The sequence below is a fragment of the Lycium barbarum genome, chromosome 9 (assembly GCF_019175385.1).
Source record: "Lycium barbarum isolate Lr01 chromosome 9, ASM1917538v2, whole genome shotgun sequence".
Taxonomy (NCBI): domain Eukaryota; kingdom Viridiplantae; phylum Streptophyta; class Magnoliopsida; order Solanales; family Solanaceae; genus Lycium; species Lycium barbarum.
The window spans coordinates 32,594,720-32,607,081 of NC_083345.1; the positions used below are offsets into that span (position 1 = coordinate 32,594,720).

Sequence of the window (12,362 nt, forward strand, 5' to 3'; positions counted from 1 at the left end):
TTAAAAAATTAATAACATGATTAAAGAAACTCATAGAAAGCAAAACTTATAACATGATTTTACAAGTATAAATAATTTCGATGATTTAAAAGTTATTATGAGATACAAATCATTTTTAACCCCTTAACTTTCAAACAATAAAGAATCATAATTTCTAAAGCATACTACTATCATATATACTATGCAATTTACTCCTTAGAAGAAAATAATCAATAAGGTTTATCAAATTGTAATTAAAACATCACTCCTTCATGAATAAAAACAAAATTACTTTCAAATAGCAAAATGATAAACTATGATAATTTTGAGACACATGACAAAAACGTGAAGACTAATGGCAAGTGAAGAGATAAAATTGCTATATACTTTTAAAAGAAATGTTAAGTGATGTTCATCCTTGCGGTATTCTCAAATAGTAAATATGCAATATTACGGTTCGTTATTTGAGTTATTCTCAATCGTCTTATTTCTATATAGAAGCAAACTATTAAGCACCATTCATTTAATAAAGTATTATGAGGGTCAATAATGTTAACTGGAGAATTTGACACATAATTTCTATAAGAACTTAGGCGAGTCCTGAGCGTTTGGCGTGTTTAGGAAGTACAATCGGGCGCTTAAGGCGTAAGCCTCACAAAACTAAGCCCCAAACGTAAGCTCCGAGACGTTTTGCTTGTGCCCCGCCTCAAGGCGTTTTGCCTATGCCCCGCTCTGGGGCGAGTTTCGAGGCGAGTCCAGGAACTGTATTTTAAAACACTGATATAAACTAATTTTGAAAAAATATGAGATAAGGGTAAAAAACACACCCTAACTATCACTTTTTTTGAGTTTCATACCTAAACTATCATAATGTTGAGAAAACTACCTAAACTATCATTATCTAGTTTGCAAAACATACCTGAACTAAATGTGTGAACTCACTCTCCAAAAGGCAAGTGAAGCTGAAGTTTTCTCAAAAGATTTGTCCACATGACATAAGTAATGCTATGGTGGCACCTACATGGAAATTAAAAAGTAATATTTTTTTTAATAAAATAATGTATATATTTAAAAAAAAAAACTGCATCATTTTTTTTAAAAAAAATCTGGATTTAAAAAAAAAAAATCTGAAAAAAAAACTTTTTTTGTAAAAAAAAAAAATATCAAAGAATTAGAAAATCAGAAAAAAATGATTTAAAAAAATGGAAAATTTGATTTTTTTTTTTTAAAATGTGAAAACTAAATAATCAGTTTTCTTATTTTTTTTTTTTAAAAAATAACTTTTCCATTTTTTAAACTATTTTTTTATTTTCTATAATTTTTGATATTTTTTTACAAAATTATTATTTTTTAAAACAAATAGTTTTTTTTTTTAAATTTCCATGTAGGTGCCATGATGACATTATTTATTCACGTGAACAACACTTGACAACATCTTTATATAAAATGGAGAGCGTAGATCACATGCCTTTCAAGAATAATTTAATGTGTGTTTTGTAAATTAGATAGTAATAGTTTAGATAGTTTTCTTAATATTCTGATAGTTTAGATATGAAACTCAAAAAACAATAATAGTTAGGATGTGTTTTTAACCTTTCTTTCGAAAAATATAGAGCAGTAATTATATAGGTAGAATTTTCGGAAAAGGTCCAAAAATACCCCTGACCTATTGAAAAAGGCTCATAAATACCCTCCTTCCATCTTTTGGTCTAAAAATACCCTTCCATCCACCTTTTAGGTCTAAAAATACCCTTAAGGTTTGTTTTTGGCTCAAATATACCCCTCAAACTAACAAGTTAAAATTAACTCTTTTAAAAAGCCAAATGACAATTTGTAATTGGTCAATAATAAAATTCCGTAATTTAAAAAAAAAATCCAAATTTAAAAAAAAATTGCCAATAATAAATTTCCAGTAATTTAAAGTTCCAGATTTTAAAAAAAATTGCCAATAATAAAATTCCGTAATTTACATATTTTTTTTTTAAAAAATTGTGTGGAAACTTAAAAATTAAAAACTAAAAAATTTAAAAATATGAACGAAACTGTTTTTATTTTTTTTGCATTTCGTGAATAAAAAAACGAAATAGGAAATTATATTTTTTTTTTGCATTTCGTGTATTAAAAAACGAAATAGGATAAAAAAAAATTATTTTCGTTCATATAAAAACGAAATTGGAAAATTGGACAAAATATATTTTCCAATTTTGTTTTTATATGAACAAAATTAATTTTTTTATCCTATTTCATTTTTCAATACACGAAATACAAAAAAAAATTATAATTTCCTATTTCGTTTTTTTATTCACGAAATGCAAAAAAAAAAAAAAAAAACATATTTCGTTGATTAATTCACGAAATGCAAAAACAAAATCAGTTTTGTTCATATTTTTTAATTTTTAAATTAAATAATATATGTGTCCAATCACAAAATGTCATTTGGCTTTTTAAAAGAGTTAACTTTAACTTTGTTAGTTTGAGGGGTATATTTGAGCCAAAAACAAACCTTAAGGGTATTTTTAGACCAAAAGGTGAAAGAAAAGTATTTATGAGCCTTTTTCAATAGGTCAGGGGTATTTTTGAACCTTTTCCGTAGAATTTTTGGAGCCCCAAATGGGACACCGGGTGAATTGTTTGGTTTTTCTTGAACAGTCTAGCAGCTGCATACTGATGAAAGATGGCAAGTTTTCTGGAAGTCTGGACAAATTGATGAGTCACTAACAGTAACAGGATTCATCGAGCAAAGCAGGAGGAGTATGGAAGCGCTAATAGCGTCATACGCTGACGATTCTTCTGACTCCGATTCTGAGCCATCAGCTTCCACATCCATTGCTGAAGAGACAAGACTGACCCCTCTGCCTCCACCTCCTATTTCAGTTCTTCACCCGCCCAACTCTCTCGGTATCTTTCTTTTGAAAACCATCCATTTTTTCCCCTCAGGATTTGTGCGTACTAACTGTTTGATCTTTTGCTTCTGACAAGTTTCTTTGGACTCCTTGCCAACTACTCGAGTCAATCGCGTTCGAAGCTTTCCTCATGTTGAAGGCAATTATGCTTTACACGTCTACATCCCAGGTAATATTTCTTCTATCTTCCGCTGTTTTGTGACTCTGTACTATGTGCATCACCTCAGCTTCCCCATTTCATAATAATGATGATACTTAAGAAGTTCTCTAACTAGTTTAAAACCTATCGTTAATTAGTATATATCGATCTTTCTCTTCCATTGTGGCCTATCTTTAGCTAAGTACGCATTGATACGAAGGACTTGTTGGTCTTTCAAGACAACTTCGTTAGGTCTACTCCGTCCCTTTTAACACCTTCACTTACTGTAGTTTTACACCTATGGACTAGTACATCTGTAGGTCGATGAACATGTCCGAACCATCTCAAGCGATCTTCTCGCATTTTATCCTCATGCCTCCTAGTTGCAGCTTCAAGCGAATGTGTTCTTATCTAATCTGGTATGACCGCACATCCATCTTAGTATCCACATCTTTGCAACACTAATCTTGTGGATGCGTTGGACTTTAGCAGGCTAACATTCACTACCATATAACATTGCTGGTCTTATAGCTGTTCTATAGAACTTACCTTTCACTTTGGCGGGCATCGTTATATCATATAGCACCCCGGTAGCACTTCTCCACTTCAACCATCCGGTTTTAATCCTATGAGTAACATCTTCATCTATCATTCCATTCTCTTCAAACAACAAGCCTAGGTATCTAAATTATTTGCACTTTGGCACTGCAATTCCGTCTAGTCTCACCTCAACTTCTCTCTTCTCATACTGACTAAACCTACAATGCACATGTTGAGTCTTACTTCTACTTATCCTAAAACCCTTACTCTCTAAAGTGATTCTCCATAGTTCAAGCTTTTTGTTGACATCCTCGCTAGTTTCGTCAATTAACAAAATATCATTAGCAAATAGTGTACGTCATGAGACCTCATCTTGTATTGTGTTGGTTGGCTCGTCCATAACTAGGGTAAACAAGTGGGGGCTCAATGCTTCTCTGAATAACTCAATAGCACAATGTTCTTTCATCTCTTTTTTGCCATATTTTTATTTGTTAGTTTATTGGTATGTTATAAAATGTTCTATAATTTTCTTTACTTCTAGTTCATATACCATCTGCAACAAAGAAGGAGCTGGCCAGTTTTCTGAAGAAGGTCACAGCTCTCGTACCTACTCTACATGCTGTTGATGTTGATGTACCATTGAGTAGTTTGTTGAAAGATGAAGCCTTGCTTGAAAAAATGGTGTTAGGTAGAGAGTTTCACATTAGTTTGGGAAGAACTGTCCCACTCCGCGTGCATCAGATTAATTCGATGGTCTCCATGCTTCGCCACAAGCTTCAGTTTCAGAGGAGGTGAGGTGGCATTAGTTATATGCATACTATCTCTGATTTTGTTTTGGCAAAACCTGTGGTTTCTTTGGTAATCGTTGTCTATTAATGGACATAGGTATTTAATAGATTTTAACAAATGGGAGATCTTTGTCAATGATGATTCAACTCGCACATTTATGTCATTGGAAGTGGTAGCAGGAGGCTTAGCTCAGGTATGAAAAATGCCATTTCGTTAGTACTTGTTGAAAACATGGTTTGCTGTTTTGGATTGTCTCCACTTCTAGCTGAACTCTGCAGACTGCTTGAAGGCATAAGTATGTTCCTTGTATAGAAGTTTGTTGTTGTTACATCTTTTAGGCCCCTTAATATAAGATAGATATCGAGGCACATGCTTGTGTGTGCCAAATTCAATTTTCTGAGAAATGTGGAGAAGGGTAGAGTGGTGGGTCCATCATTCGCCGAGTTTCGAACTATGCGCCGGTGGCCATCAGGGGTTTCTTGGTTACCCCCCCCCCCCCCCCCCCCCCCACACACACACACACACAAAAAAAAAAAAAAAAGAATTACAACAAGCTTTGAGTTGGATCAAATCTTGCTATCCCAAAAAAGAATTACCAGGCTTCACAACTTGAGTTGGATCAAATCTATCTATCCCATATTTAATGGTGGTAGATAAACAGTCCATGTGCCGTGTTCTGAATTGTATGACCTTTTATGATGTCTTTTGTTTTTGAGAAAGATATGTCAATGCAATTGGAAGCTGCCTCTATGGTCACCTGTAAGGACTGGGAATGTGTTAAATTAGTAGGTGTATCATGTATGTACAGTATCAGTCAAGTTGATATTCATGGCTAGTCTAAGGAATTATAAAGCAGAAATACAGTCGTGCAACTAAAAGAAGGTTACCTCTCTCTGATTGGGAAATTGGATAGGGCCTCTATGGTCACCTGTAAGGACTGGGAATGTGTTAGATTAGTAGGTGTATCATGTATGTACAGTATCAGTCAAGTTGATATTCATGGCTAGTCTAAGGAATTATAAAGCAGAAGTACAGTCGTATAACTAAAAGTAGGTTATCTGTCAGCAAAAAAAATAACTAAAAGAAGGTTATCTCTCTCTGTCTGGGAAATTGGATAGGAGTTGCTGCTTATGTGCATTGTCATAACCTCCTATTCCCACTGCCACAGTCATCTACTATAAGGTCTGTGTATGGTATCTTTTTCTCGTATGGCCACTATATCCATAAGCTTTTCGTTACCGGCAAGGTTCAAATAGATTTTGTAAGAATGTACACAACTGATATTGTTTGTTGTGTTCACAAACATTGAAAAACTGAAACTAAAATCAACATCTTTGGAAAAATTAGCCTATGTGAAAATTTTGAAAGTAGACTGAATACTTTTTATTTTTATTTTTTATGCGTGGGGTAACTTAAGTAGGCCATGGGAATATTAACACCTAGAATACGATAAAGACAGCAATTAACAAGATTATTTTTGAAAATGTAAGAGTTTATCGCTATTGTTCAATTAGCACTAAGAAGGTGCTGATCGGTACGAGTATTACAAGGCAATAAGAAAAAGTTAGCCCAATTCTAGTCCAATTCTATCTTTACGGGGACTCAATGAGATCTATCAAAAATTCAGCATCATTTACAATTTCTTTCTACACCAGAAAGTGAAAAACATGCACGCAAATTAACTTGATCTTCTGGATGGGACTCTGTCTTCAAAGTATCTTGCATCCCTTTCTTCCCGCGGGATCCATCATATATATGCAGTGACTCCTCCATAATTTGTTCTGCCCCCTTTGAATTCCTTTTCTGCCCAGCATCTAAGAATGTTCATCGGAATACCTAAGCATCATCTATTTTAGACACACCATGTCTAAGAAAAGCTGCCAAGATTTATCTGTCATTGGTCAATGAAGCAATAAATGGCTAACTTCCTCTGATTTCCTGCCACAGAGAAATCATCTAGAACATAGCTGAAAACCCCTTTTCTGCAAATTTTCTTGTGTCATATGGGACCTCTCATGTTCAGAAGATGAGAGTGGCCCCCGTGGAGGATAAGATTGAGGAAGTGAGGTTGAGATGGTTCGGGCATGTGAAGAGAAGGTATGCGGATGCCCCGGTAAGGAGGTGTGAGAGGTTGGTTGTAGTGGGCTTGAGAAGGGTTAGGGGTAGAGGTAGAGGTAGGCCGAAGAAGTATTTGGGTGAGGTGATTAGGCATGATATGGTGCAACTTCAGCTCACCGAGGACATGACATTTAATAGGAGGGTGTGGAGGTCGAGAATTAGGGTAGAGGGTTAGTAGGTAGTCGAGCGTATTTTTTTTCCTTTGTTAGAGTATTAGTATTATTCTTGTTTCTGTTTTTTTTCTTTCTATTACTACATGTTGTTCCTTTAGCCTCAGTTATCTTATTATCTTGCATTAAATCTGCTTGTGCTACTTCCTCTTTTTCGTCGTTGTTTGAGGCGAGGGTCTATCGGAAACAACCTCTCAACCTTCTCAAGGTAGGGGTAAGAGCTGCATATACTCAATCCTTCCCAGACCCCACTTGTGGGATTACACTGGGTTTGTTGTTGTTGACAAAATACTATCAAATCTCGGCACAAACTTAATGAAGCTTCGAGGCTAAATGTCCTTTACATGTAGGAACGTGTTTGATGTGATTATGGAGAAATTGAAGATATATTGATTCAACTAGAAATGCCCTTTAACAAAAATAAAGAAGTAAAGGTCACCCATCATTCAGAAGATATAGTAGAGCTAAGGCATGCATATTATTTTTGTCGAACAAAGCTATTCAAAATAATACGCAAAAGCAAAATCAAGAGTGACTTATACTCGTGTCAAATTGCAATGTGATTAACCAAAATTTCTCTTAACTAGTAGAGATTGAGAAAAGAAATAGATGATGTCTTTATGACAGACAATTGTAATTGGTACGCCAATTAGTTTAGGGAGGAGGATAACAAATGGTTGATGTCTTTAGCAACCCAGGGTGTGGCCTAGTGCCTAGTGGTTAATGAATGGGGGGAGAATCATCAGGTCTCAAGTTTAAATTTAAATTCTGGTGGAGATGAAACACTAGGTGATTTCTTCCCACCGGCTCAAGCCTTGGTGAGTAGAGTCAGAGGCGAATCCAACATTTCAAGAGGATGGGATCACCATTTTATAGTGACATCAACTTGGTGAGCAAAACGTTAAAGGATGCGTAGAAATTAAAAAAAAAAAAAAGACACAAAAATGCAGTTAGTTGGGTTCGATCCCACGACCTTAAGGAATTAAACCCAACACTTAACCAGTGCTCCACTCAATCTTGTTTGACCATGTGTTCCTTCAGTTAATATTATATATATTTTAAGAATTATATACATAATATACCGAGTTTCGTCGGGTGACCATGGGTTCACGTGACCCATTTTTTCTACATAAATTCGCCCCTGAGTAGAGTTACCCGGTATTTATGCTAGTGGGAAGTAGTAGGTACACGGTAGAAGTAGTCGAGGTGCGCGAGAGTTGGCTCGGACATCACCGTCGGTAAAAAAGGTGAATATCTTTATGAAAGTCACTATAATAGGTTAGCCACAAGTTTAGGTGGATATTACATTAACTTTGTTACTAGTAAAAAAAAAAAAAAATCAACTTTTATTATTTTATGTGGATTTTAAACCAAAACAAGGAGAACTGAGTATGGGGGTGTAATGCCAGTTTTGAAGTGAATGGATAAGTTAAAGATTAGATTAAAATAGGGGTTTCCCTAAGCTAATGGTGGCAGCAGCGCAGGGCATGCCTGGCTCTGCGCACTGAAGGAAAACTACTATCCATTTCCTTACAATCCAAAAACTGCATTGTGGGGTTGTTAGAGGTTTTGGTGGTTCCTATTGTTGACTTTTAATCTAGGTGTGTCTGTGGTTATTGTCTGCTTTAATTTCGATCAACTAATGCTCTACAGTGGTCAATTAATGTTCATCTTTTGATGTGTTCAATTATGGAACAATGAGTTTGAACTAAGATCTCTACGCTTTTTCTCTCTGGCATCATTCTTGTCAATTTAGATGAAAGCTTATTGTTTTTCCCTGTCCTCCCGTGTCTTGCTAATATAGTTCTTTCATCTTTGAGGCAAGGGAGGAAGCTTACTTGTATTTTGTGTGCCTCAGATAAGAAAGCAAATCCAAGCTGTTAATGAAGTCTACAAACTTCACAACCTTCCGGAATTTTACAAGGTTGACCACATAAACTATGTTTCATTTACTGCAAATTTCTCTATTTGTCAGTCTAATTGATGTTTCTTCTTCAAGTGAAAAGTTACAATTACTTGGATTTGGTGGCAGGATCCACGCCCTCACATCTCAGTTGCTTGGGCATTGGGGGACATCAGTGACACCCTGAAGAGAATGGTGGAAGAAGAGATGAAGAAATACACAGCGCGTTCGGGTTCACAGCAGAAATGTATTTTCACAAGCAAATTCAGTGGCATTTTGTGCAAAATAGGCAACAAGATGCATGAAATCTGCAAGTTTCAGGAAGAATAGCAGTTATTTGTAGATTACTAATTAACCTTTGCAGTTCAAACCACTATGCATCTCCCAGAAGGCTAATTAGAAGGACTTGTTATTGTAAAAAGTCGAACTGAACGAGCGGAAAGGCAGCTATTGTTGATAGGTTTGTCGTTTTAATGAAGACAACAAGAGAAAGGTCCGCTCCGTTCTAGAATCTCTGCCAAATATGTGCTGAAAGAAGATAACAAGTGATGAGGGCATATTCCCAACATATCAATGATGTAGTAACTCGTAAAGGGGTTCGACTTGTCTAATTTTTTGAGTTTTAGGTTGATTATTTGAGGAAAACATATTTGAGAGTGAGCCCTTAAAATGCTATTCTGCTCCTCTTAGATGCATATCTGGACGAATTCTAAGCTGTATGAAGTGACCTATATCGCTATTTATGAAAAGATAAAAAACACTTCCATCTTGGATACTTTTCTTCAATAGTACCTGGATGTTATGAGGAAAAAAATCATCAAGTTCATGAAAATCCTATTTTCTTGTCAATAGTACCTGGTTGTTTTGAGGGAAGAGGTCAATGAGTGCTGTCAGTACTTTCCTTCGCCAATTGGTCTATGTTACTCAATTTTCCCTCAAAAAAGAAATATTACCTTTTTGCTGACCTTCCATACTATGTGGTATTCGATACAATTTCTTAAATCCCTAAGTCTTCCACAGAACGTGATTGATTGACAGCACCTCCATTCTTTATTTAGGGTATGGACTATTTTATACAGTAGTATTATTATAAATTAGGGAAAAGCAAACTGAGACGCGCATGAGGTCCAAAACACCTCAAAGCTTTGATAGTTATACGAAACTATGAATTCAGACTTAGGACAATAAGATTGTTTTTCACGTTCTAATAATGAATTTGGACGTAGCGCAATAATAGATTCTATTATTATTTTTCAAGTTTAAATACAGAGTCGTATTATGGCTTTTAAAAAAAGAAAGCAAGATAAATACTAGGACCTGCACATGGGTTCTAATTAGTTGTAACATATCAATTTCGAAATAAATCAAACCAGAATGAATTCATATCTAATTGATCGAAGCTAGAACCATCGGGAATGGAACATGGCTGGGAGTACTCAAGCCCTTCAGCAACACCAATATCTCTACATGTTTGATCAGGATTGCTCTCCGAGACAACTGTGTTTTCCATGTTAGAAATTTGTTGACCGAAAAGTGAATTAACGTCGTAACAATCAAAATTCAAAAAATGATCCATCATTTCATGTTCTTCACTTGTAATAATGCTGCTGCTGGGGGAAGAAACATCATCAGGTGATGGTCTTTCTTGAGCTTTTCCAGCATTTGTCTTGTCTGTTTCTTTTGTTTTATCTGCCCTTTTGCTTCTTGCCCTAGTCTTCAACGGGGCATCATTTTTCAGTCCAAAATGCTTCTTTAAGTGTGTGTGGAAAAAGTTTTTAACTTCGTTGTCTGTTCTTCCGGGCAATTTTGCAGCTATGGCTGACCATCTGCATAGGAATGCAAAAATTAATTCTTACATACTTCTAACATACATTAATTTGATATCAAGATTAGAGGTTTTTTCAAATAGTTAATCTAAGTTTAGGACCAGGTACTTGACAGAACTAACAAGGACCATAACTAAGTTGATCAATAGGACTGCAAAGCAGTGAAAAGGGAAAGATAATTTTGTTCTTTAGCAGCTCGAAGCAGTATAAGAGAACGGATTTTAATCACTGGACAGTAGACTAAAAACACAAAGATGTATAAAGCTCTGTTGAGTGTGGGGAAAGAGCTTAATTCTTACCTATTTCCAAGTTCTTGATAAGTTTTAATGACTATTTCGACTTCTTCCACGCTAAAAGGTCCTCTCTTAACATCAGGGCGGAGATAGTTCATCCATCTAAGTCTAGAACTCTTTCCCGTTCTTGAAAGTCCTGCAACCACGCAACCAAAATTCAAGACTAGACACTAATCAAAAACAAAGAAATTACCAATATGAGTTACTACCATAAGATACTACTACTATTGTTTTATATATGCAGGTAGAAATTAGAGTAATAATTTTTAGAATTATTGAATGGAAATGATTTGAAGTGTAAAATGATCCAAACATGGTTTTAGCGTTTGGACCTGCAAATTTGGGCATCTGTTTCCAATTCCAGATACCATATCTCATGATATAATCCCTCAGTTTTTGGTCTTCCTCTGGAGACCATGCCCCTTTCTTTATGATCTGCTCCGTGCTAGTACCTTTCTGCTTCTCTTGTGGTACCCTTGGCATGATAAATGTAGAGAGGTAGGATTGATTTTTGAGTTCAAGTCACCTACTTCAGTACTTGGATTGTTTCAGTCTTTTAGAAAAACTTGTGGTTTATATAGTTAATTTTTGTCATCCATTCTATTAGGATTAATTCTTTAGTCAATACCTTGTTTCCAAGAAAGAGCTAGACTCCCCACAACGACTTCATTTTTTTGTCTCTTATTCATTCTTAAATATTGTCTTTTCATGGTCTTCTATATATTTGTATTTTTATCAATTCTTTGAAGGAGGTGTTAACTTTCTAAAGACTTGATGAAGTTATCTCATGTAGATGGGATTGAATACGATAAGATGGGACAACTTATCTCACTCTTTACGTGGGATAACTTATCCACCTTTTATCCCATATAGATGGGATTGGGTGGATACCAAAGCAGTTATCTCACCAATCAAACATGGGATAATTCCAGCCCCATGAGACTAATAATCCCATGTCATCCTATCTATCCTACCAAACGACCCTGACAGTGTTGTTAGCGAGAAATTCCTCATGAGCACTTTTTTACCATACAAATTGTATTTTTTTTTAAATCAAAAGTTCCACCTTGCTGGTGGGGGTTAGGCATTGCCCAACCTGGTATATTTATCAAAAACATAAAGTGCAAGGAGGAGGACATAAAACATAAAATAAGCAGGTGATACCATGATCACATCCCTCTTGCCAGAACTTGCCAAAAACATCTAGAGAAAGTTCAATAATTACATGAGATGAGGAAAAGATGGAAAAACACAGAGCCATAAGGATGACTAATAGTTCACTATTACACCAGATCATAGAAAGATTAACAAAAAAGATTCTTTTTAGCTCTGAATCTGAAATTTCGGATGCCATCTTGTTCCTGCTTCAGTGAAGTTCTGACCTGCTGAGGCAGAGAGAGATCTGCAGTGAAGACAACATGATTCTGTTCCCAACACCCACATTAGCCATATGAACAGCTATACAATTCCCTTCTCTGAAAATATGGACAAAGAACTGACATAAAGCCCATATCTGATTTGTGATGCTTTGGATTTGCCAAGGAGGTCTGGATTTGCCAAGGAGGTCTAGACTTTCTATTGATGATATCAATCACCAATTTCGAGTCAGATTCAATGATAATGTTCTTGATACCCCTCTCAATATACAACTTTAGACCATGAAGTATTGCTCTAGCTTCAGCCTCATTATTACTAGCTTTCA

The 12,362-nt window shown here is 35.5% G+C and overlaps 2 protein-coding genes across 4 annotated transcripts; one reads left to right on the forward strand and one right to left on the reverse strand.

Moving 5' to 3' along the window:
- Positions 1-2,577: 2,577 nt before the first annotated feature.
- On the forward strand, positions 2,578-9,314 carry LOC132611118 (uncharacterized). 3 transcript variants are annotated; one of them, XM_060325528.1, is made up of 6 exons: positions 2,578-2,877; positions 2,959-3,051; positions 4,103-4,352; positions 4,447-4,543; positions 8,464-8,562; positions 8,671-9,314. In XM_060325528.1, the coding sequence occupies exons 1-6, from the start codon at positions 2,733-2,735 to the stop codon at positions 8,869-8,871; spliced, it is 885 nt and encodes a 294-aa protein (XP_060181511.1). In that variant the 5' UTR covers positions 2,578-2,732; the 3' UTR covers positions 8,872-9,314. The 3 variants fall into 3 exon arrangements, with proteins under 3 accessions (XP_060181511.1, XP_060181512.1, XP_060181513.1); XM_060325529.1 differs by having other exon boundaries at positions 2,579-2,877; positions 8,497-8,562; XM_060325530.1 differs by lacking the exon at positions 8,464-8,562 and having other exon boundaries at positions 2,579-2,877.
- A 450-nt stretch (positions 9,315-9,764) lies between these two features.
- LOC132610149 (transcription factor MYB14-like) lies at positions 9,765-11,192 on the reverse strand. Its single transcript, XM_060324430.1, has 3 exons — positions 10,993-11,192; positions 10,667-10,796; positions 9,765-10,367 (listed from the first exon to the last, which is right to left on the reverse strand). The coding sequence occupies exons 1-3, from the start codon at positions 11,141-11,143 to the stop codon at positions 9,890-9,892; spliced, it is 759 nt and encodes a 252-aa protein (XP_060180413.1). The 5' UTR covers positions 11,144-11,192; the 3' UTR covers positions 9,765-9,889.
- Between the last annotated feature and the right edge of the window lie 1,170 nt (positions 11,193-12,362).